This window comes from Plectrocnemia conspersa, unplaced genomic scaffold, assembly GCF_051122295.1.
Source record: "Plectrocnemia conspersa isolate PC_06_02 unplaced genomic scaffold, ASM5112229v1 ptg000013l, whole genome shotgun sequence".
Classification (NCBI taxonomy): Eukaryota; Metazoa; Arthropoda; class Insecta; order Trichoptera; family Polycentropodidae; genus Plectrocnemia; species Plectrocnemia conspersa.
This window is the reverse complement of record NW_028277177.1, coordinates 26186973-26214885: the sequence shown is the minus strand read 5'-3', so window position 1 is coordinate 26214885 and position 27913 is coordinate 26186973. Positions and strand designations below refer to the sequence as shown.

Below are 27913 nucleotides of genomic sequence, written 5' to 3'. Positions count from 1 at the left end.
ATTATAGGTTTTGGTCATCTTTTTTGAGTTATCTCCTGGGCTTGTTAACTTTAGATGACTGTTTGAATTAGATTCGAAGATAAAAAAACATAATGGTGATTAACTACCATATCTTCAATCCAATTGCTCGTCTACTGCTTTTATATATATCCGATTAAAGGAGATTCTTCTACTATTGTTTTGTTGTTTATTTTTAGATTTGTTTTTAAAAAGTCCATTAGAAACGTTAAATGCAAATAATCTGTATCTCATGATTATGTAAATTTACATTTATTTAAACAGAATCTATATTTAGTGCACATTAACATCGTTCATCGTGATTTAAAAAAATGTCCTGTGATTGGTGGTTTGCCCTGAAGGATGAACTCGTATGTGTAAATATACAATATAGTATTGGTTTATAGTACTTTATTTATTAAAATAATATTTTATTTGTTTTAATTCAATCATATTCTCGGACACCAGCGTGTATTAGTTTTTTGTTAACTGACTCTTGAGGTAAACATAGTGTAGTGTGTTATTCGAATGTTTTTTATTATGGATTTTTATTTGCAGTTACGTCCTTGCTGTCTAGCTATATGAAAGCTTTTTCCTTACTTTCTCTACGTAATTAAAAATCAATGAAAATTTTATATTACATTAAAAAATGTTTTTAATGCTTATAATAAATATTTCAGAGATAATGTTTAAGTTAATAAAATTTAAATCAATATATTTTTTGATTTTGTGTTTATATTAATAATTAAAATATTCCCTAATAATTCTATTTGTAGACATTTTTATATGACTAATATTAGTTTTCCGGATAGTTTAAGGCAATCGATGGAGGGTGGAATAGGTTTTCACATTTGTGTATTCCTGTTCGTGACAATGATTGATCGGGTTGAAGGGTTGCGGCACACAACAAAACCCTTATCCGCGTTTGTATCGAAAGGGACGAAAAAATATATTTTTTTTATTACATATTATATATAATACAATCCGTATTTTATAATTGTATACGCGGCTCGTTTAACAAACGTAAAAAATGTACGTTTCGCAACATTGTCTCGGTGTCGTTGTTTTTTTGTTTTTCTTAATTGAGCGAAGAAATTCCATTAGGGCTACGCCGCTTTTTAATTTGATAAATTATTTATGGGATGAGAAAAAAGCACAATGATATTTTTGCGATGTTCTTTATATTATTTTACATTAAACAATTGTGTCTGAACATGTTTTTTTCATAAATGTATAGAACACACATTTTAATTAATTTATGTGTTCAACTCGTCTGCAAAGGGAAAAGTCCCACCCTTACTTGCCAAGGATCATCGTTATGTGGCTTTGCTTGTATATTTTTTACCCCCACTTTGGCGATAATTAAAATATATTCAAAAGCCCTCAGGGTTTTACTTTTGAATATAATACAATATAATATATATTTCATTCAAAATATTTTTTTATCTGTAATGAAATGTTTTCGTGCTGAATATTTATAAACTGAACTTCTCTCTTAGGAAACTTGATACGAAGCTCTTTGCGAAACTTTACTTAATACTAATCGAAGATGTTTGTAGCAGAGAATACATTAATATAGTCACCTGTTTGATTAGAGTAGCAATTCAATTGGTTAATAGTATTCAATTAATAAATATGCTATGGAAATGTACACATAAATATTAATTTATCAATAGTATTAAGTTGAGCTTTGTTATGTAAATTTATATGAATCAATACTAGCAAGCAAATGAACAATCTCAGTTCAACAGACGGACGATAAATTATTCTTCAGTGACCTGATTCAGGAATTCTAGAAATTGCAATTGCATTTAGCGTCGCGTCTTTTGTGCTTCTCATAATACAAATAAAGACACGATGGAGTATTGTGATATATTTTTCATTATTTTAATTTGCATGTTTTGTATTAAACGTTGTGAATTTAATAAATAAAATGCATCCATCACTCATTAAGGTGTTTTGTATTATATGTTACATCAAAATTTAATAGCATAGAAATAATAATATTATATTACTATTCCTTATAATAAAAATATAGTGACAGTGGTACATATAATGGTATAAAATAATTTATCCGACTTTAACAGCGTTCATCCATCTTGCACGTTCATTAGGCGGTTTAATATCCCATACTCGTACATAATAGATGGTGCAAGTTGTATGTTGATTCCAAAGGAGTTTTATTATACCTCTACCTGAGTCTTACTTTGGTATTATTTTAATTATAATGCATCACGCCCGGCCATTTAATCACACTGGGACTAGCGAAAGTTTTCCCAAACTCAGGTTACGTGTTGATGGTAAAATTTTGCCTATGTAATCGTAGCTCTTTTAGCATTCAACGTAGAAATTTAATCTCAGCTCTTTGTATAATGTATATAAGTCAGAAATCCATTGGAACTCGAGATTTTGAGTTCGATGCAATGTCGACAGTTCCGGAATATACACTGTTAAATTGGAGCTATTCGTTGTGGGTAATTTACACCCCAAATTGGATCTGATTTCTATGTTTTTTCTAACACATTTTTTAATGAGATCATCATTACCTTAAATTATTTATTTATTCATCAATGTTGATACTGTCATTGTCAAAGGAGTTTCCATTAAATGTGATACACTATGCCAGCGTATATTTAGTTTAGTCTTATATATTGTATCAAAATATTGTTATTTTTATGTGAATATTTTGGCATCTTAATAGTGTCATTTTTGACCAAAAAAATACGAAGAGTTGTGAAGTGTGAGTCGATCTTATGTCATTTTTTTGTTGTGTTTTATTTCACACTTATAACTGAAAAATTAAATATGATCCGTTAAAATCTGAAAATTATACCTACAATCGAATTTTCTATTTAGTCAACCGAGAGTACTTAAATTTTACTTATGGTGCTCTAAAAAACGAAATAAAGTTTATTATTAATTATGGGATCACATTAGGACCATAATGGTGTAATTAAATTCCCTGAAGATTAATTAACTTCGTTAGCAGAACATCGAGGGATGCTCTCGTAAAGTGTTATTTTTTCTTATTTTTAATCACAATTTTAGGGAAAAGGGTTGAAAAGTAAACTTAGCGAGCTAATTGAATAAAAAACATCTAAGACCATTAATAAAATGTGTTTATATATTTTTTGTGAAAATTTTGTAAGCCATATCAATGGGAATTGTCCTGAAAGTGTAATTAAGGTATTACATAATATTATACCGTAATTTAGGCTTAACATCTTGTTAAAATTAAGTTTAATCGTATTATAATAACTACATAGTTTTAATACTAAAACTTTAATAGAATGCTACTACAATAAAATATATCATCAATGTCAATTCTACGAACTTTTTGATGCTTTCTCGTAATTATGTATGCATTCAACTGCTTTGATTTTATGTATATTATACTTACAGGATCTGTAATTTAATATTATTTTTTTTTTTACAGAAAACCTGGACCAAGAGAATTAAGATGTACACCAGACTGGAGCGAAGCGTCCGTGAGTGGAGACCATCTCTGGTCTCCGACGTCCGTGTCCGGAGACTGTTGCTACGTAGGAGATCAAGACTGCACCGTGAGTGTACCTTAATTACCTTTGCAAACTTTTATTATGCTTATAACCACCAGTGAACTTCGTCGTTAGCAACAACTAACCAACTCCGACTATACACTTAATCTCCAGCGCCGAATTCCAGCCGTTATCCAACTTTTCACTTTGCCACGTGTTATGTTTCACAGTTTCGGAGTTTGTCAGACGTATGGTCACACTGTACACACACACACTAGCAAAAGCTCGTATAAACTTATAAGCAAACTATTTAATTATTAACAATTAACAGACATGGTTCGCAGAACTCACTCTGGGGTTAACTAATGTTTTATTATTATGTGCGAGTGGATAGCGCAGTCGATTTGCGTTACGACTCGAGGCTAATCAAATTTATTTTACAAATTAAACAAAGTAGAGTTTGAATTGTTGGCTTGGTGATTTCAGGGTTAGAGTTTGCGACAAGTTGGCGACGATGCTTAGGGATTTTAATCACACTGCACAATAATTTTGCTAATTTAGAATACTCGATATACATGTAAAGGACACCCTGATATTATTTACTTTTTTTACATAACCTCGATTTTTTTATGTAAAAATTATATTTTTTTAACACTGCCTTTACTTATAAATACTTAAATAATTCCGTATGCTAATCATATAATACCGTTTCTTGATTATAACCATGTTTTTTTTAAGTATAAATAACGTGAAATTGTACGTTTTTTTATCTAAGATTTAATATTACAAAAAATTCTGGGAATGGTGTGTTTTTTTCGTCGTCCCAGCAAGTGCATAATGGCGAGCTTCAAACTCAGCACGTGCGCGCGACCTTTTTTTTGGTTCTATTCATAGAAAGAAATATCGAGGATATTTAAAAATTAGAAGCTTGTAAATAAAATACTTTATAACATCTTAACAAAATTATTATCACGTAATTTCATCTTTATTTTATTAAATTTTTGTTTTCTGCTTGGCATCGATAAATACAGATTTTCTATTATTTTAAGATCGAACTCTTCTTCCCACACTACTATGATATATTTTTTCCCCTCGGCTAAATTTTTTGATCGTTTTTTTCTTAAATGTTGTTTTATAATTTCCTATAAATGTGATTCCCATAAACTTTTTAAATTGTGTAATCTATAGATAGAGGATTAATTTAGTAAATGTTGAAATTTTAATTAGACTCAAAACGAGCTCGATGGCATGTCGCAGAATCGTCTTGCAAAATGGGTTCAGTAGTATGTTGGAAAAGTTCTTAAAGGGTTGGCTTAAAGTCGTTTTAAACAACCAATCTATATTTATTCCCGATCATGGTGCCCAATACATAAGATGCATGCACCCCAGATCCTTACATAGGGTAAATGCTTGATGAATCGATTAATGCATAAGAGATGAATTCTTTCGCTTTTTCTACGGCACACAGTCACTTACCATCTGCTCCAAACAGATTAAATTTGGATTCGTCGGAGAAAACCACAATTCTCCAATCTTTGACGGTACAATCCCGATGAGCTTTTGCCCATTCTTTTTCATTTTCTCAGTAAATAATATTTTTTTTTCTGGGTTTCGCGCTTTATCATCATCTATTTACTGTCCGTTTCGAAATATTCGAGTTTGAATTAAAAATCGAATTATTCGAGTTTAAATTGATTGGACTTATTCAACTTTCAACAAAAACATTCCTGCGGTAACATTTTACAGTTCAACTTCTTTTGATTTATGAGGATATTGTGCAACATTGACTGCGTGATTTTAGATATAATAAGATAATATTATTATCTAACTAAAATTAACATTAACTATTTTTTCCAAAAATGAACTTATACCACTTTTAAAAAAACGGCTCATTTCTGAACAATATTATTATCTTTTGATTTTCCTTAACAAAAGATTTTTTTTTAATAACTGCTACCATGAAACAAGAAAACAAATCAGGCTTTTTAGTTTTAATAATCCTCTATATTTATACGATCAATTTTTATGAAAAAAATAATGAAACTCATTTTTCGAAAAATATTTTTTTTTTCCATTTGTACATAGGAAAAAATATGTGTATGTATTTAAATTATGAATATTATATATTTTTGTGCACCGAATTTTTTCACTCTGATTTAGTAATTTATGTTTAATTAACGAATACTTTCTATCACATGATACCCTCGTATTTTGCAAAAAGGTGACAACTTTGTATGATTTATAGCATTTGCATAAAAAAAACTCGTTTCATGTTTCCGGCGAACAAATTCGTGCTAATGACTTAATAATATAATTATTCTTAAGTTATTGATCCTCGCTTTCTAAATTTTTTGTTGACCGGAAAATTTTCGAATAAGTTGAAACGAAATTTTTACTAATCGTTATTCTTCGAGTTGGTCATAAAACAATAATCAAACAGTGTTAATCGCGAATGTAGCGAATCAAAATTCTTCAAAATTGCAGCAAGTGTAAACAATTTAAAAATATTCTTTAAAATTCAATTTTTAACAAAAAAAAACAATAAATTAAAATTTTTTGAAATTTTATCAAGAAATTCTCAAAAAAAAACACTAGTCGTGTCATAGAAAACCGTTTTAACGTCGTTAATCTATTTTAAATATTATTCTTAGAAATCATCAAAGAAAGTGATTATTTTTAGTTAAATATTATTTAAACGTAACTGATAAATTAAGTTTTTGTTTATCTGAATGACTGTCGAGTCAAATGTATTCTTTTAATGAATTACTTAGCAATGAATTAATGTAATATTGTAAAAGTAGTGCAATTAGTAGTAGTTTATATAAGGGTGATTAAAAATAAAATAATAAGAATATGTTGTTACGTATTATTGAAAAATTACATTTTAAGTAGAAATAAAAATACATGTATATAAAGGGAAACATAATAATCAAACATATTTATAATTATATAACAAATATTTATTTGTGTATCTAGCAAATATTTTACGAATTTTTTTATTAGGTTTCAGAAGAGATATTAAAGATTTTTATTTCTACGCTAAAAATGTAAACAATATGATCTATTGATATTCCTTGCTTTCGTATTTTTTAAATTATTAGAATCTTCTTATATCGGATTTGTAATGAGTTTTAATATTAATAATGATGTTTCTTAATATATGTATTCAGAATACTTTTGCTGTATTCAATTCAAAATGATGTCTGAAACTTTAAATATGTTTTTAATCACATAATTTGTAAGTCTTTTTAAAATTCTAGTACAATGCCATTTATTTATTATTACAGTTTAATATTTTTTATTAGCGTCATAGTAGCTGAAATAATTATTAAAAAAAATGTTTAACCTCTCAATTGAAATAAATATGTAATATAGTTGTTTTTGGGTCTCATCATAACTGCAACTGAAACCTTTTTTTCAAGTTCTAAACGGAATAATTAATTAAAGTAAATATTTCGTGACATATAGTACTTTTAAAATATATTAATTAGAAACTATATACAACAGGAAAATTAATTGATTTGTTATTATTCTGATAGTTTTAGATTTTCATATTATAAGTCATTTCACCCAAAAATGTAGTTAAACAATATTAACTGGTAAAAGTTAGGCGATAAATATAAATATTGCTGTTAAAAAAATGATAGCATTTATGTTGTAAAAAAAATTACAAATATATAATGGACAACATCTAAAAAAGTATATTTATATATATAAACATAAACATGTTTTTTTTTATATGTTTAAAGTAATATTAATTTTTGTGGTGAATTTATATACGTACATTTTTCATACGTACGTATACGTAAGATCTCTCACGTTCCCACAATCGCAATCCTCACGGTCGCCTCCTCCTTCGGAACCCTTGAATATGGTTATTGCGACCGATGAACTGCACCTATGCTGAATCATCATACTCAAGGCTTAGCCACAAAAAATTAATTATAATCATCTTAAAATTTTATTTGCATCAACATATTTTTTGACCTTCAAATTTGAACCAATAACAACCCACGATGACCTTATGATCGCCTTTGCTTTCTGAACCATCGATGGTCGTCAATCTGGTCAATGAATCTTACTGAATTCGGTATAAGCAAGGACTGATTTAAAATTATCTAGGAATCATATTTGCATCAACATATTCCTATGATTTGGCCTTCAAATTTTGATGTATGCAATGACGCAGCAAATGCATGAAATAGACGAATTAGCGATCAATTAACGAGCCGGAAAAATACCAAATATTAATTAGCATTGTACACACTATAATAAAGAACCAGCGATCGTCAACCGCTTAAGAACGCTGATGAATTGCTATTGCAAAATAGCGTTAATTGTTAGCTCGCGTGACATCAAACTTTATTTTTGATGATTGATGTGTTTCGTGCGTATTCAATTTCAATACAATGTATTGTAATAAATATAAGGCAGCTAATATTTCATAAAATAGTCATTGTTGTGGAAGTGTAATACAATTTTAATTACGGGAAAAGTTTTGCAATTTTGATTATACGACGTTACACTTTAAACTACTTTTGAACAAGCTTAACAAATGCGCTACTGAGTTTGTATACATGCTGTGGATAAAATTTCAATATAAATAACTTTGCTATGTAACGTACTTTTATATTTTTAAATTAAATACCATTTTTATCAACACATAAATTGTATAAAACTACTGAAAAGACCGAATCAACTATATACAAAAGATAGAGGTTCTAAAAGTATGGATCGCGAATCGATATTTATTTGATCTTACGTGTATTTTTTTCGCTGCGCATCTCATATTTCGTAGTACTTCCTTTATATAAATAAGCGATTCTTGTGGTAAGATAATACAATCTCTTTGTGCGGTTCCATATATGGCGTCGTCCTCGTGTACATGACAGTTCTTGATTGGAAAAATGGCAAAATCTGTCTACGCGTTTCGATATTGCTACATTTTATTTATTAAGATTATCCCTAGATAAAAAATAATCTTTTTTTATAATTAATTTATTGATTATTATATGAGTAGACTATCCTATGTGTATTAACGTTAAAGTAAATTCAAAAGTATAGCATGTTGTGGAAAAATAATGTATATATGTTACAACTTATTCTCCCTTCACCATAAAAATATAATGTATATTAGCAGATATTTTAGTAACAACTTATTTTTTGTGCAGAAACACGGACCAAGGATGAAGTGCTCCTCCTGCAAGATCATTGCCCATTCCAGTTGCATCGACATCCTGATGGACCGAGTCAAGTTCATGTGCAAGCCTACCTTCAGAGACGTAGGAGTTCGTCAATATCGAGAGCAAACCACCACGCACCACCACTGGGTCCATAGGCGGTCCGAGAAGGGCAAATGTAGACATTGCGGCAAGGTAAGTCGTCCATCTATTATATTATAATTATACTTCTACAAGTATCAAATGATCATAAGAATGCCTCTTCTATTGTTATACATCCTAATTAAAAACTACTGATTATTACTAATTTCTAATAAAACAATTTAATTGTGAAGCTTATTAGGTTGTCCCATTAGTATTTGCGTTTTTTTCTTACATTTTTATAAATCAACGATTATTTCACTATTTTTTCGATGTTTGCTAACAGTATTCGTATCAATGATGCTATGTAGTAACGGGATATTTTTTATTTCTATATTTTTAATCCTAAATCAACAATGGCAGTGGAGATAAAATAATCTCAGTTATGCTATATTATGCTTTATGAGTTTTAACTCAGTCATAATGCGACAATAGAAATTAAAAATATATGTAATACAATGGGCAGGGATGCTATTAAATTTAGAGTGTGATATGTGGTTTTAAAAATTGCGTAGAAGATCTACGTAAGAGGTTGTTAGTGAGGATATTAGGGCTGCCATAAGATGAACGAAACAGAAGTTTACAGACATTTAAAAAATAGGAAAGGTGATAATTTTCAAAACACGTGTATCTTGAGTAAAATTTCGTGCAGCAAATATCAATATGCCGATAATTAATGATTATATTTTTGAGTCGAATGGTTACTAAAGATGAACAGTCGAGCCTTTATTTTAACACGCGATTTAAAAGGTAGTGGTTGGATGGAAATCAACACCCAATTTCAACCCCGAGAACAGAATTACACCCCAATAAGATAATGATTTTGTGGGATATGAAGGCATTATTCATTATGAGTTATTAGATTAAAAGCAGACAATTTTTAAAAACACAATGTGCTCAGCTTATTAAAAGCGACTCAGACCATAAAAAGTCCTTCCCTTGTAAATTTAATAAGGGTAATTTTATACTAAAACAGCGCTAAAAAGGCGGTAGAAAAAATCAACTCCTTTCTCACCCACTGTATTCTTCAGACATTGCTACAAATGTCTTTCAACTATTTAGATACCTACAACATTTTAGATAAAAAATATATTTTATAGAAACTTATAAATAAATCGATATTTTTTTATATATGATTCCAAAAATACAATATTTTTCTAATTGGATATAAAAAAATTGAATAACATTGTAGACAAAGAAAGTGAAAGTATTATATATTTTAATTTTTAATTAATTTAACCCACGTCTTAAAAAACACAAAGACTTATGGAACAATCAGGTATATATAATCTTCTACGAACATAGTAGTTTCTTGGAAGAAGCCGGAAACAACAATGTTTATGCAATTTGCTATAAGGGTTGAAACAAATTATTATCCTATGCTTGTTTGGCTAACTTGGACGTTGATAAAGTTGAAAACTTAAAATGTAGAGTAATTTTTACGATGCATAAACATTTTATGTATACAATTAAAAATCATAGTAACCATAGTGTAAATGTTATACACAAAATAGATTACAACATTGTTTTTTTTGTATTTATTTTAACTTATTGTTGGATTCTTGTGGTCCTCCAGAATAAGCAAAATGCTAATCAGAGCAACGAATTACCATAACCCACACGTTTTCGGCGGTGACTTAACCGTTCTAATGCCACGCGCCTCATGCGGGGCTCAGTCACTACATACCCATAATGCAAAGATAATCAGTTACTTACGCTACGAAATAATATAACAAGATTATTTAGGTTATCTATGGAGAAACCTTTAAAATTATTACCGCTTGAATAGCTGTCTTAAAAATAGTTAAAATTAGTGTGCTTCTTTTCAACGTCACCAGGGTTACCACTAGCCACTTTCCACCTGTGTAATGTATGAGACGTAATTTTTATTTGCAAATGATAATTAGTGTAGCATCTGACTAAAACTATTTTTATTTCTCAAAGGCTAAAACGTAGTCAGTTAAGGGTGTCCCTCCGGTTCGCTCATTTATAACATGATACTAAAACATGATACTAAATTTCACGCGTTAGATGATAGGGTGACATGCAAAAATTGCCGATTTTTTTTTTAATTTTTCTTATATTGCTGGTTTATATTTTATGAAAAATATTTCTTTTTTTCATTGTATAAATATTTTAGTTTGAAGTAAAAAATAATTTAATATTGTTTTTTTGTGTTAACCCTAGCATTTATATTTTTAACATGTGCAAATGGTGTCCAAATGCACCAGAAATGGCACCGAGAGGCTGCTTTTAGATTATAAGAGTTATTGACAAGTTGTTTACACTTGTCAATGAATTTTTTTTAATTCTAAAAATAGCTTGCACTTCTTCTGCCTATAGTATGAAATGAATCGTGGCACGAAAACGGTTAAATAACTCTAAAAAAGCTAACAACTTTTTTCAAATGTTGAATATGATTCGTCATTGACGGAATAAAAATACTCCGTTAAAGCATCAGTTAAATCTATATATCCATCGAAAGTTTTCACATCGTAATGTATTATTAGAACCGATAAATCTCCAAAACCTTTCGGGATCACTGATAAGAAATTTTCCACATTCTCTAAAGTAATCGCTGTGGCACGAGATCATTATCATTTTTTTAGCTTGGGCTCGCAAAGCTCAAAACTATGTTCTTGACATTTTCAAAATTCAATAAAGACCTTTTGAGTATTGCAATTCTACGAAAACCATTTTGGATATACTCTACCGCTCGTGCGATCTAGTTTTCTAGGAAAACATTTGTCGAACACACCCTAAATTTCTTCGTATAAAGGGTGGAGTCCTGATTATCGCACTCATATACTCGTCACTCGTTAAATCCAATATGCCACCAGCAATTATGTTTTTAAAAAGGTTGATGAGTAAGTTCATGCCATATTTTACAATAAAAGGAACAACGTTTATTCAATCCAATATTTAATGTCCACTTCTTGATATGATCGTCTCCCACTTATTAGTAAATTTATTTATATAAAGAAAATCGAACTTTAGGGCAAAAAGCTTATCTAAGGATGTTTTAACTTGCTCTGTTGAACCAAGTTTTTACCATTGAGAAAATTTTGTAGATATCGGAATAAATGGTAATCACTTGGTGCCAAGTCCAAGGAGTATGAGGGATGCTGTAAAAGTTACCATTTCAGAGCAATTAATTTTATTTTGGTGTTTGATGGAATATATTTTGTCATTAAGTTGGTGAAAAATTACACCTATTCTGCTTATGAAATCTGGTCGTTTTTTAATTAATGTCTGGTTTAAATTATCAAATTGTTGACAATACTTATCAGCATTTATTTTCATGCCCCGATTTCATGTTTTTTTGGGAATTTATACTTTAGGGATGGAAATACGCGCTGTGCTCTAGTGGTTGATCATTTTCGTTTTTGCATAACACTGTTGTATACGATCCACTTTTAATCGCCCGTCGCAGTTCAATTCTGATTATGTCTGGCAAGAAGTGATCCACAGATAGTCAAAGCTTGGAATCGAATAACGGTTGATTGGTCAATATTAAGCCTCTGAAATTTTTCTTAAAGTTAGTCGAGAATCTGCATTCATTACAGTCCTTAGATCATCGTCTTTAAGTTCGATTAGACGTCCAGCGCAGGGTTAGTCTTCTAAGGATAGATTCCCAGAACTTACTGAACAAAAAATAACACATTCATCTTTTCACCGCATCTTCACCCCACACATAACAGATATTAGTTGCGGTGGTAGCACATGTTCTAAATTAATTTTATCTGGGCCATAGCCATTTTTTGGGATTGTTACACAATCGGCTGTATAACGCAAACTGGCCAAATCAGATAGAAGAAGAAATACTTTTTTTTATTTAATAATTTTTCACACAAAAACCATTTACACTATTTGCAAATAAGTACCGTTAAAATGGTAAGAATTTTTGCAATAAATAAATACAGTTTCACTGTTATTGACCAGTGAAAATAAATCAATTGTTTGATTAGTTATTGAAAATATAAGTTCACTGAAAAATACAATTACACAAAACAGTTACAAAATGTTCATTTGTTGCTGTAAGCCAAATCTAACCTAACCCAAACTTTTTAAAATTTCATTTGGTCAAGTTGGGTTAGGTTAGGTTTGGCTTTTGACAGAAAATAAACATTTTACAAATGAGTTTTATAGACATTTTATCAGCATATAATTTCAGTAGCGCAATAAAAATATTTAATTATCGCATTTTGCTTAAATAGTATTTAATTATAATTGATAATGTTTTTTTAATCCAAATATTCATATACACACATATCGTTAAATAAACAATACATAATGATAGATATGGAAAACTAAAATATTATTAAAATATTATATTACATACATTGCTTTATATATATATTGCATTTTTGCAAATTTTGAATTAAAATTTTATAATATTTTATTTATAGATCACCAAATTTTACATGCAGAATTTGCTTTTTTCATATTTGCAAAAGTAAAGGTTAAATATTTTTTGTGACTTGGTAAACGATAATAAATATTAATTATATAATCAAATAATTTATTCTGTATAATTAGTACCAAAATTGCATTGGAGCATTTAAATAAATATGTTCACGTCTCTTGTGATAGAGCTAACCATCAACCGATGGATAACGAGCGTGTAAGACTCAACTATCACAAATCACTGACAGTAAATAATTAAAATATTCCTAAATTCTGATTTTTTATTTACGACCGTCTCCAAAGTATGTCGTGTGAATTTGTTGCAATTTTTTTTTTAAACAGAAAATTTTTAAGGATGCCGAAACGAAATGTTTCATATAACTTACACTGAGAAACAATGCTTCCGGACTGTTAAATATAGATTTTCTGTCCCTTTTCAATATACCGCTTAATCTCTAAATGGGTTTTCCGAAATAGAAGAATAGCAGGAGAATTTTGCATCTTAAAAATTGTGTGAAATATATATTTTATATGGAGAAAGCATATATTATATTTAAATTAAAATAATATTGTACCCGTTAAAAGTAAACGGTACCGGGTACCCGGTTTCCCGGTTACGGTTTTACTCGAATCGGAAGCCCTACTGGTAGGAATAAATATCTACCGGTTAAAAGGTATTCGGATATAATTTCACTGGAACAGTTTAAATCCTTGTTTATTTATACTAGTGAAAACATAACTTTACTGAAAAATAATACATATTACTAAATGAAAAATTAAGCAATAGTAATACTTCTTTTTAAGTGAGCAACATATTTACTTATATTTTATTAAACATTTTAATTTTACTTAAAAGATAATAAGCAATAATTATTTATAAATTTTATTTTTTGTTCTGGCACAAAAAATCAATGATATTTAACATAAAAAATAGGGAAATTTTCTTCAAAGTTATTTAATGAAATGTATAGATTTACATTTTATAGAATTATTGCAATAAGCACGACAGCCGGATATAAAAAAAAACACTAAAAATATTTGGATATTTAGTGAACTGTATTTCAACTTATTTAATTGATATATTTAAAACTCCGCTCGTATATGTAAATTAAGTATTATATTACTCTTAAATAGTATTTATTAAATGCTAAATAATTGCAATAAAAAAGTCCTATTGTATTTAAAAAAAATCTAGTTCACTTATTTTAGTAAGTTTAAATTGTAACTTGTTTTTAATTATAAAGTTACCAAGAACCGTCATTGTAAATGTATATTACATGGAATAAGCTATTCACTGATATTGCATGTTTACTTTATATTTGCTTGTTTAATAATTTCTGAGTGGTTTGTTTTTTTATTTAAGTTTAATTTAATTACCCTACCCTAGCAAGCTTTTCTGACTGCGTCAAAAGTCTTTGACGTTACTCCATCTTCAAAACCGTCACGCTTTATACTCATAATACATTAAACGTATGTACGAAACCGTCTCGCGTTGAACTGCGTACCATTTTTCGGCGGACAAAGGCTTAATGCGAAACTCTGTCCGAACAAACTTGTTTCATTACCCAAAAACTTTAGCTCCATAATGCCAGCTATATACTTTGTCAACGCCGTCATTAATATACAGCCTGTTATACTGCCCTAACATGATACATTATACACATATAATATTGTACGGCATCCTTAAGACTCATTTATATTTGTCAACCGTTTTACATTGAGCGAGACTTTTGAATGTTATCTGAGCGACGTTAACTCGTGTTCGAAAATCCGTATGAAAGTTTTTCGGTGCCTGGCAGTAATTAGATAAAACTTGCGGGGTCGGATGCTAAACTCGTGTGTAAAACGACTTGAATTAAAATTACGTCAGCCCTGAGGCGTTGCGCTATTTTAACTAACTTACGCTTGTTCTAGGCTGTTGATTATCGTTAAAAATCTCTATTATCGCTGCGATGCGGTGACTCACAAATTTTGGCAAGCTTGAAAGAAAATTTTGGCAACTATGGCGGTTTAATCTATTTTTTCGTGTAATAGATTGAAAAGTTAATCCCGAAGATTAATAATAATTACGTGCCAGTTTATATCTATTTATATTATTTTTATTCTTGTTTATTACGTTAGCAATTATGGAATATTTATATATTAATATCCTAATGTAACAGAGCGCAATCGATTTTGATTTGCGAGCTTATTTCAAGAGCTTGATTCGTTTCTATTATACCATATCAGCATTTTGTATTTTTTACGAGATTCTAGATCTTCGATGATTTTTTGGGTTTGGAAAATTATTGGAATTTTCGTCATTTAGACTTAATATTGCACTTTTACATTACAATTGAATTTGTTAAAATGAAATTTTCTCACAAATGTCAGCCGTTTGTTATAAAAATATCATCCAAGTATGTCATACTCAATAATATAAAGATGGTTTCACTCTTACGCAGACGTCTCTTATTTAGCATTATTGCTATCTCAGCATTATTATGCTGCAGCAGATGCATACATAATGCACACGTTGAAATGAAAGACACGTTGTTCTAGAATTTCTAGATAGATTCAGTCTGTATATTTCTAGCACATCTCCATAACTACAATAAATACTATGTCCTTATAGTAACCGTTGGCATATAATAAGTTTGATAAATAATTAAAATTTTAATTTTTACAAATTTAAAGTGTTCGCTCCATCGCAGTTCCGCGTCCAAAGTCATGCCGAGATACTTTGTGGTATTTTGGTATATAATAGAACTTCTCGGGTAATTGTTTTGTAATATTTATATACTATAGGTACTCCAGTTTATCTCTGTTTTTAATGCTATAACAAAAAAAATAAGCAATTTAGTTTAAATTCTAGACCTATGTGTCACCCTTTATTAAAAATTTAAAAGCTAGAGCGATATTCAGGTATATTTCTGAACTTGTATTTTTCCTAAAATATTTGTGTTATAGTCGAGTATTTTTTTCTTGTAACCTGTTGATAAGGAATTAAGTTGCTTATTTTTAAGCAATAGTTTGACATACCTAAAAAATGTGTTGTAAATAACTCAAGTAAATGATATTGTTCTGTATAAAGAGATATTTTTGTCAGTGTTCCTAGTTTTGCAATTTTCAAGATAGACACTGAAAGTATTAGTTTATTGTACAAAATGTGCTTCAAACAATATAGGTGTCAGAATCGGGTGGCGAAGTAGAATCAGCGAGTCTATAACGTCAAACGAGTGGAGTTAAATTGCTAACGGGTATTTTATAATGTTTTTTTAAGGAAGGTTTCATCGATTAGAAAGAAGGAAAATTTATAAAGTGATACAAAATATTTTAAACAATACTTATGTGATTTTAAAAGGAAGATTTTTGTGGTAATTAAAGGCTTCCGAAAGTCTAATAAACCACTGCGTATTGAAGATTTTTAATCGTTTTTATTGAAACTCTAACAATACAATAATCACTTCAGCTATCTTTCTTTGCTAAGGCAAATATTTTAGATTAACTATATACAAAACTGAACAGATAAGTAAGTTTCACGAAAATTTTAAACACAAGTTCTTTTAAAATTTGTTTAGTGACAAAATCATATCCTTAAATCATATAAAATTCGTTTTGTACTTCTATTGGTAAAACATAATTCACTGCACTATGATCTTTGATATCTGTCTTATGTCACAGAAAAAAACAGATGTATCAACCTTATATATTTATTTTATTTTTTATTACAAATTTACCTAATGAGTCATGATGGTTATTATACAAACAATAATTATACAGTTAAAACATAAAAAACTGTTATGATACCAACCCAAAATATATGAGCAACATTCTATTTTTTTTAATTTTCACGGACAAGCTTAGTATATATTTATACCCATATCACGAAAAAATATATTCACATTTTAAAAACAACTTTAGATATCTTCTAAAACTGTTTTTTGAACATTGACTGTGTATTTGTGATAAAGACACAAATATTGGTATTATTTTATTTTAAACACATATGTTTTTGTGCATAATAAGCGATGAAAATTGTGTTATTGTAGCGCTGGGTTTCAGATGGACGAATGTTATGGAACAGCGAGAGTAGTAAGGATGCTCCGCGAATAATACGACTGTATGATTCCTGTACTTCTAGCTCCGTATTTATAGTTTAAACATAATGAAATTATTGTGTGATAATTAAATATAACTCGATTAATATGAATACATGTATATAATGATAATTTGATTAATTTGTTACTGATACAATACTAAGATAAATCTATAATAATTTTCGTAATAACTATATACATTATATTTAAATAGAAATCATGAGCGTCTGGAACCAGACAATAAAAAAAATCATATGGTGATCCTCAAGCCATCTGCGCGACATTCTCCAAAATATTTCGATTTCTACTATCTTTTACAATGACTTTTTTCTAAGCTATAAATATAGACGTTTTATTAATCAATAATTAAAAAACCAGCGTGTATTTAATTTATAAAAAATGTGTACACCGGTGCTCTTGTGGCATTCACGTTCAACAAGCAGTGTGAACACGCTGCTTTTATGGCACTGAGTGGTGTTTAATTAATATGCTATATTTTAGACTGTATATTCATAGTCATCCTCTAAGCAAAAATGCTATTATATTATTGTTTATAATTTGTAAATGCTTTATTTAGCTGTTGTGTTATTGTGTTTTATTTACTATTACTTTATAGCTTTTATTTTTTAGAATTTTTTATGTTAAAAGGAAGAGTATTTTATTTACTTTGAAACATCAAGCGTATGATTGTGTATTATTATTTTTAATAAGTTATGCTGTTAAAAAGCTTGCAAAATTTAAATGTTATATTTTTGTTACAAGTATAGTTTTGTAGCAGCTTATGCAAATTACTAATATATAAAGCTTTATAATCGTCGCGTTGCAGTAACATAATAAAGCATAAATTGGACTTTTCTCCCTTTCATGTGTAAAGTAACCGCAGAGTGCCCAAAATAAATGAAGTACACTAAAACGTCAGCTTTAATAATATTTAACGCTAAAATGCGACCTCTTTAGGATAACCGTCTTTGACTCAAGCATACATATACAAATTTTATGTACACAACATAGAGAAAATGCAACATTGAAAACAACTAAAAAGTTTAATATTTTAAAAATAAAATCCCTGTTGCTCAATGGACGTTGATCGCCTCCTCTTTCCCCACTTACATTTTATGAAATATCATTTCCGTCAGAATTTTTAAATTATCTATTGTACTATCTATTTATCTTTCAACGAAGATATTAACAACTGAGTTGTTTTACTAACATTTTTAATATTATTCTTAACACAATAGCAAATAAAATTGTCATTGTGCTAATACTCTCATAAAAATTGTTTACAATTTAGAGTCGTAAGAATTTTCAGTAGTACGTTCGAAAGAATTCAAGATTGTCTAGGATAGAATATTAACCCGAATTTAGGATCAGATATGTCACAATATATAATAAATATTCAAATTTGATTCTGTTACCAATGATATAATATCAGAGTTGGAGTAGAAATAGTGAATTGCGGCTTCTAATCAAACCTTCCCGGAATACGTTATGTAAATGACGACAGTTTCTGGCTTCGGAGCAATTTGGAAACCGCTGCAATTAAATGATCGGGAGCATAACTCACTTGCAGGTTTACCGACAGTTAATATACACATACAGATATATGTGCATACTTTCGTGAATGACGTCGTTGTGTTTAACCTAAGGAGGTGCTTCGAATATCAAACTGTCATATCAGAGTGGCTTAAGCTCCGTCTGTGTCTTATAGTGACGTGTGTAATACTAAACACGTACAAAGTCGGTATGTGGTCTTAGTGATTTCGCATAAGCGAAGGCGAGCCCCGAAGGCGATAGACAAGAGCGAGCTTTTGCGAGACATTCGATTCAGACGTGTGTATTTATTTTTATTTGTTATGATATTAAACGTTCAATGACGACCTTTGAGATATTTTAAGGGATAATACGCGAAAAACATGGTAAAAACGTGGATTAGAGACAGTGTATGTGGTGTATTTTTAGCATGTATTCCATTTAAAATCACTGCTGCGTTATCTGCATAGATAAAATTATATGGTAAAGCTGATATCTTTTGATGTACTAAAAAGCGCGATAAAGTTTGTTTATAAATTGTTCATAAGCTGAACATCATGGGAATAATTATTATTGTATTATATCATGATTTCCTCCCCTATATTTTCCCTTATCTACCCGACACGTCAGCAACTTTGACAGATTGACAGATTGGTTCTCTTGTTGTTTAAAGTATACGGAACAGTCTTTTCAATCATAAGATCTTGAAGGCATACATACTCTGCCTCACACTCTCCTTTAATGACTCTCTTTTTGAATATTGAGAAAGCTATAGATTGAATTGTAGATTATTCTATAATTTGTGTACTTTTTGGTGGATCCTTGTGCAATGAAATAAATATTGATTCCACCCAGTATATTTTTGATTAGGTTCCATGATTTATCAGTGAACTAGTTATTTCGACGATCTCTCTATGGTAAATTACTGATTTTTGATTCTTTAATTATATTTGTTTTGAGGTGTTTACGTTTTCTGAATTTATTTCAGACACACTTTATCTGCAGCGTCAATTTATGATTATTTTTTTGAGTTTCAATAAATCAACTTCCCATATTAATATTAGTCAATGTCACTTGCCACAAATAAAAAATCGTGTATCGATTTTATCAACTGCTGTAAAAATACACAATTATTCCTATCGAGTTGTGCTAAACGATTAGTCTAATTGTCGAGCTCGGCGAAGTTTATGAGGCTTTCGCCGTCGGTGAAACTTTCGTCGATTTTAAGGATCGTTTGGTTTTAGTGCTGAATTAATTTCGAAAACTTTTAAAATAGCTGCAAATTCACGCAGAATCAAACCTCGAGATCACAACCCCACAAATTATTTCCCAAATATCCCAGCATTCAATTGATGAAGATATAATTTTTGATAACACAATAAGTATATCGGCTGCTTGAGTTTGTTGTAGTGTTGTACAGTTATTTTTAAATTTATTATTATTATTATTTGTCCTGTGTTGAACGCTCGGTTAAACAAACCGCGTTTTGCAGACGAGCTTTGGTATCGTATTAACCAATAGAGCGAAGGTGATACCTCCAGTTTCATTTTAAATCGGATTCTAATACTAGCATGAGATTAACGGGTCGAATTTCGTAATATTACACTCGTATGTTGTATAAACCAAAGCTTGATAAAAAATGTATTTTCTAAAATGCAGGTATATTTAATTTAATTTAGATCTTAAATTTAGTGATACACATCCTTTTTTTGTACAACGTAGCTATTACAATTTCAATGATTGTCAAACACACAGTAACTTGCAAAAAAACGAACCAGACAAAACATTTCAATATAGGCGATCAAGTAGGTGTTATCTAAACTGATTTTAAAAATGCTTTTTATTAATATGTTCATGTTCTAATTCTTTAAAAATGGATACTAATTGGTTTTACTGTGAAATAATTAAATATAAGATCGTTGTCAATATTTTCAATACAGGCAATACAAGTCGTCTAAATACTTGAATAAATCAAGATTTTTTTATGGTCTTAATATCGGTTCATTACTGTTTATTTTTTTATTAATAATATTCGTAATTCATTATTTTTGCGGATGACCTTAAATTATGCTTTAAAATAGATTTTATTGAGGATTGTAAAAAACTTGTCATCCGCTAATGAAAAAATGTCATAACATGACCGTTGTAAGTTGATTATAAAATGGATGACAATGTGCTTCATAGCACAGAAATAATTACTGATTTAGATGTCATATTTCAAGAGGACTAAAAATTTTATCTGCATATAAAACACATATGCAAAAAAGCTTTTAGATTTGTCTTGCAATACGCGCTCAAGGGCACTGTGTACCTTGTATAATACTACTCTAGTCTGATTAATAAATAATGCAACTCTCTCACTTTTATCAGAAAAGCTTTAAAAAAGATATATCAGTACATGAGAGAATATAAATATAAAATCTATTTTTATTTCCTACAAAATTTCTACATGTTATGCTGGGATATGATTTGTTCGAGTCGCATTAATGAGTGTACTTAAGAAAGCATTTTTTTCATGTTGTTTTTTGTGTGCTCTCTAATAATCAGCATTTGCGTTCTTAATTGAACAATTCTTTAATAAGCACAGATATCTGATTTTATAACTGTTAAATAGTATTGATTAGCTCTCATCCAGGTACTCGCAGTTGGTGGATGGATTGTGGTCTAGCCGTTATAATATTTAATTAAATCTAATTGTTGAGTAAATATTTTTTATGCGTTTTTGAACAACAAACGAATTAATAAAAAAGTAAAATTTTAAAATATGTATCATAGCATCTAAGTTTTTCTCACTTATTTAGTTAATTGACCGTCAGATTTCGTAACGAAAATATTTAAAAAAAATTATATATACGGCTTATTTGCACTGCAGAGGAAATTTTAGTGTCATATCGCTAGTCCATTAACCCTGAAACTATTTTTGTTGCAATTAATTTTCAGTCGCATTATGACGCGACAATTCAAGCTAATCGTTACATATTATGTATTATATATTGAAACATTTTTTTTTAAATAATTTAATTTTAAGTAAAAAAACTCGCTTTATATTGTGTGTTCGTTTCATATTACATAGAATAATAGCGTCTATTTGCCCGTCAAGTTTTTCGTACCTATAGTAAGCAAATATGCGAAAATACCTAGCGTCGGGTTTATATCAAATTTCATTATTATGGAAATCTAGGGCGAAGAAGCGTTTCGCTATGCAATTTATGTAGTATTATAGCTATATATTATCCTAATATATTATTTAATAATAAAATATAAATATAAACATTTGTAGCCTTACACCGCGTTGATCCCGGCATAATAAAAATCGGAACGTTTAGAATTTTCAATTTTTATTCAGGGATCAGCGGAAAGGTGTGCTTCTGTGAGCTGAATTAAATTTCGTAATTGGAATATTTTTATTTTATTAAAAAGGTATTACAATGGGATCTTTTTGTGTGCGGAACAAAGAGGGGAAAGTAAATTATTGCATAATCCAGCTAGTATTTTTTTCTTTGTATAATATTTTTATACGCGGCGATATCGAAACTTAAATTCTATAATAATATTTTATCGGGAAAGTGTCGGCTTATTGTTGTAAAATGCTTTTTCGACCTACTCTTATGGCATTCTGTCTTTGAGAGCTCAAACGAAGGACGAAACAAAAGCGTAAAAGGATTGAGAGAGAGGAGAGCGTCCCTTTGAGTGGGTAGTCTTTTCGTTAACTTTCGCAAAAATAATTAATCATTAAACTTTGAAGTCAGGTTTATATATTGTAATGTAGCAACAATAAAATGACAAAAATTTAATAAAATTTTGCGCAAAACAAAGGCAATCTTAGAGTGTACGATGTGGTTGGTATATAAACCACGGTTTTCTCACAATAATTCAATGTGACTTTAAAACACTCTGCTCTGCTAAGTTTTTAAGCTCTAACTTTTAGTATCTAGGATGATTATTATAATTTGTAAACCATTGTGATTTCTGTTGACCTATTTAAATTTAATTAATTAAAGCAGCTATTCAAAAGCTATTGTTATATTACTAAATTGACTATGAAAATTTCATTAATTAATTTATTTTATTATTAAACTATAATATATGTTAAATTTATATATATTATATATATATATATATATATTTTTTTTTTTTTTTTTTGTGAGGGGGGAAATCTTCAAAAGACAGCGCGTTGCTAGTGTGAGATTTCTACTCACTAAAACCCCCCTCCGCTCCTGCTGCCTCCCGGCACGTCCGTTAGGTAGTACTTCGAGAGGCAGCTGGGCCCGGCGCACTTCTTGCGCTCTTCGTTTCTTTCGGGATCCGAGGGGCACGCCTCAGCGTTGGGTCACCCCTCGATCTCCTCGACTTATCTTGTCGTCTTCTGCTCCGTGAGACGCTTTCGTTGTGCTATTGGCCGTTTGTCGGTTGGGCGCCTTGCGGTAGTCGTCGTCGGCTCCTGTCCTCCTCTTCTTTGACCTGCATCACGCTCGAAGCAAAAGCCACCCACGCTGACCACTTGTTCTTGTTTTGGAGCATGGACGGGACCATCTGCTCGGGTGATACTTCTGCTTCTTCCCCGAGGGCTTCCTTCAGCCGGGACCTTTCTTGGGTCCACGCCACGCACTTGAACAGTGTGTGGTCAGCATCGTCGACTGGCTCCTCGCAGTGGTGGCACCCCTCTGTTGGCTCCTTTCCGATCTTTTTTAAGAAGGACCCGAAGCAGCCGTGTCCAGTGAGCACTTGGGTCAAGTAGTAGCTCAGCTCGCCGTGGCCCCTCTGGCACCATGCCTTGAGGTTCGGGATGAGCTTCTGGGTCCACCGGCCCTTGAGCGTCGTGTCCCACCGTTCTTGCCATCGGTCGAGCGTGCGCTTTCTGGCGTCGTTCCTTGGCAGGCCTTCGTGCATCTCCTGCCTCTCTAGCGCGAGCAGGTCGATTGGCGGTATGCCGGTCACGGTCAGCGTCGCAGCCTCAGAGACCGTACGGTAGGCAGATGCGACCCTCAACGCACTTCGTCTCTGGACTCTGGCCAGCTTCAGCCTCGTTCGTTCCACCCTCATGGAGTCGGCCCAGACTGGGGCCCCATATAGGAGGATGGAATGGACCACTTCGTTGTAAAGCCGTCTTCGTTTCGACTTTGGTCCGCCGACGTTTGGCATCAGTCTGGCCAGTTCTCCAGCGACGCGGGCGGCCTTCGCCGCTGCCTGCTCTGCATGGACTGTGAAGCGGAGCTTGTCGTCAAGGTGCACTCCAAGGTATTTCATTGACCTGGCGTATGGCACCTTGAAGCCGTCGAAGACAAGTTTGGGAGGTTCTGTCTTTCTTCGTCTGGTGAAGAACACTGCCTCTGTCTTGTGAACTGCGAGCTCCAGCCCGGCGCCGTCCAGCCATCTCTTGACTGAGTGCAGTGCCTCTTGTTCAGCTAACTGTAGGGCAGTTGTTGACTTTCCGGTGATTAGGATGGCGACGTCGTCGGCAAAGGCTACCATGCTGGCTTCCTCGGGCATGGGCACTCTTAGCAGTCCGTCGTACATGACGTTCCAAAGAGCGGGTCCGAGGACTGACCCCTGGGGAACGCCTGCCGTGACCGCTCGTTGAGTGCTCACGCCCATGCTGTCGTACTCCAGCACCCTGTCCGAGAAGTAGTTCTCGATCATGCGGATCAGGTATGCCGGAGTGCCGATTTTAACCAGTGCGTCAAGGGTCGAGCGCCATCGCGCCGAGTTGAATGCATTTTTATGTCTATCGCGATCAGCACGACGTTCTTGCTTTGCTTGACGCTCCCTTGCCAGGCTTCGCGAATAGTCGTAACTACGCGGCCTATGGCGTCTATCGTAGAGCGTCCGCGGCGGAAGCCGTACTGATGCGGTGAGAGTCCCCTATCTGTGTCCTCCAGGGTGCGTTGAAGGCGCTCGAGGATCATCCTCTCTTGTAGTTTGCCCAGTCCGTCCAGCATGCATAGTGGTCGGTACGCAGAGGGGCCGGGCGTCGCCTTGTTGCCCTTCGGGATGAGGACGAGCCTTTGGCGCTTCCATGAAGCATCAAAGACTCCCTCAGAGAGACAGGCATTGAAGGCGGAAAGAAGCAGCGCGGGGTCTTTTTCTGCGATTCACTTAATCACGGCGTTTGGGACGCCGTCGGGTCCCGGAGCCCTTGCAGAGTTGATGCGCTTCGCTGCTCCTTGCAGTTCCTCCTTGGAGAACGGTAGGAACTCGGTAGGAAATATATATATATATATATATATATATATATATATATATATATATATATATATATATATATATATATATATATATATATATATATATATATATATATATATATATATTGTATACAAAGTATTTCAATCATAATATTTGTATACTTAATAAAACAATTAAACCTTTTAAAGCTATATTTTTAGAGGAGGATATATAAGTTTGAAAATTGTAGTAAATGTATTTTTATATTGTGGTTATTACACAGTTGATATTTTCTTATTTTGTGAAGCATTCTCAATGAGGGTTTTATTTTTATTTTATTTTTACCCTTTTCGTGAGGATCTTTGTTTCATCAAGGCTTTCATGAGTCGGTTCGCGAAGTGAAAAACAAAAAATCTGCGGACGGCCAGACGCATAAATCGACGACAAGATGAAAGAGGCTCAAACGATTCTAAAGAACCGAAATAAATATAAAATAATATCTAAAGAGAGCATATGCTGAAACAGCGATTCAGATGCTCTAAAACATAAAATTTATTTATAATTTCCCAAGATTTTTTAAAGAAGCTAAACTACTGACTAAATATAATAGTTTGGTATATTTGGTAATAAATAAAGTTGTAGTACTTAATATTGTTTATTTACATAGCACTAGCATTTTTTTTTATCTTAAATTAATATGCGATTTTTTAGCTAACAGTATATATCAGTCATAAAAAGTTTTGTGAATATTTGCTATGTTTGAAATATTGAGATTATCTTATACCGCGTAATCATCGTAACCTGCTACTAAATTTTTATAAATCATCTTTGTAAGCTTAGCTCTGCATAGACTGCTGATTCAATTGTTGTAGAATCTCAGATCGTCTTAAATGTTGACGAGATGCTGCTTTAACCACCAAGACTCGACGCTAAAGTCTGATTCACAATGTCGTCTCTGAAATGGAGTGTTGCCTTTTATTTTAGTCTATTAATTTTCAATTGTAATTGGACAATTACAAGGTTAACGCATGATTATTATGTGCTTTGAAATTTCTGTCTTGTGATTGGTTGTTCACCGGGAAGGATGTAGCAATATATTATATGGTAGGACTCAGAGCATTATTGGTTTGTTAATCTTGATGTATAGTAGTCAAGGTTATTTTACTATCGTCTTTTCATTTTATTTTCTATACATTAAAATGTCTTCTGCAAACATATTTTTTTTATGTTTTCCCGCAGATCCGCTTAGGGGTTTGAATCCAAGTATAGTGATTATTACAAAGCAATAAATATTTTACCAAAGTAATATCCAGTTATGCTATTTGTTTATGTACTAACTCTTAAAAATAACTATGTTGTATTTATTCATGCTTTTCCGTAACTAATTAGAGCTAATGGGGAGTAAATTGAATGTGCTCAAAATTCCATTCATAAAAATAGTGTTAATAATGACTGCGTAAATTTCAATTTTTCACAGTGGTACGAAATGTGTTTTTTATAATTGTAGTTTTTCCTCTATTTTCTAAGCATTTTTTCAAAGTGCGTTTATTTTCTTATCAAATATGACGTTGAATTTTAGCGATTTTTTTATTGTAAAATTTGCAAATTTTGCTGAATTGTATCTATTTTATTGAAATACGATTTTTTTTATACAAAATAAAATATTTATAGGTATTTTGTAATGCAGTTGCAGATCTATGCTTATTTCATATATATTTTCGAGTGGGTTTTGAGTTTTATGTAAATTTGTCGTTTGTGTGCCGCTGGAATATTAATTCATGTCGTATTCGACGTTTCGTATAATTTACAATGGTTTATTTCACATGTAAATCTGCGGAAAAACATCTACAGCTTATACCATTTAGTGTCTGTTTCTTAAAATAATAATCAAGTATGATAATATAAGTCGAGAATCTTCCACATGGACCATCCTTTTTTCATATAATAGAAAAGCTGCTCTATAGGATACCTATAATAAAACGAAATATAAATATCGCACGTTTTCGATTTAGTGATTTAATAAATTTGTTTGAAAAAACGTCGGCTGACGTTTCAGGCGCACGAATTTTCCGAGTTTTCCATTTCAATTTTCCATAAGTACGCGTAAAATTACGTTTTTCTCACCAAATCGACCGAGAAATAAACGCGCGGTATATATTTTCTGTTTATATATATATATGTATATAAGATACAACGGTTTTTGAGGACACGATAACTGCCATAGATTTCCATCAAACTTTTCTGAGAAATATTTTGGTTAAATTCGTTAGTCGACCTAATTCGTTATCTTGTTTTAAATTGAAGCCTTTTTAAATGTTCTTTAAGATATTTAATACCAAAAATATATGCAAAATATAAAACTCGTTCTTACATTTATTTTTAGGAAATATATCAACTACGTATATGCTAAAATATATACTTATTACAAAACTTTCCTTTCACACCTCGACACTAAATCGTTAATGACGCAAAGCTTCGTGCTAAGCTCAAGGATAACTTATTAGGCAATATTTTTCAACGCAATAAACTGACGCTTTTCTAGACAATGATGTTCGTCTTAAGATAGATCTATTATTATACAATGAAGCGAGTTCCTAGTAAAATAATTACAATTTTATTAAAACATTGAAGCTCGCTTGATATTAAAAATATATTTAATTTTAGCGAGGCTAGAACGCTTAAAAAATAATTATTTTAAATAATAATAATAATATCAGATTTCCAAAGTGAACTTTTCTCAAAAGTATTCTCATCTTTGCGGAACTTTTTTATGCCGCACTCTGATTAGACACAAAAATGAAGAAAAAAAGAAGTCGCTCAAACGAAAGACTTTTTGATTTTTTCCCACACCCAAAACCTATTACCCAAAAAGGGGCTTCGTAACAAGGATAATCACTTTGAAAGTTCCTCGCCCGCA

The 27913-nt window shown here is 31.3% G+C and overlaps 1 protein-coding gene across 12 annotated transcripts in view; it reads left to right on the top strand.

The window, feature by feature from the left end:
* Positions 1 to 27913, top strand: part of rdgA (retinal degeneration A) — a 355552-nt gene that overhangs the window by 302047 nt on the left and 25592 nt on the right. For all 12 annotated transcript variants that reach the window (XM_088201623.1, XM_088201634.1, XM_088201625.1 and 9 more), the window contains 2 exons: positions 3434 to 3560; positions 8666 to 8869. In XM_088201623.1, the coding sequence (XP_088057749.1) occupies positions 3434 to 3560; positions 8666 to 8869 (331 nt within the window). The remainder of the gene's footprint in view (positions 1 to 3433; positions 3561 to 8665; positions 8870 to 27913) is intronic.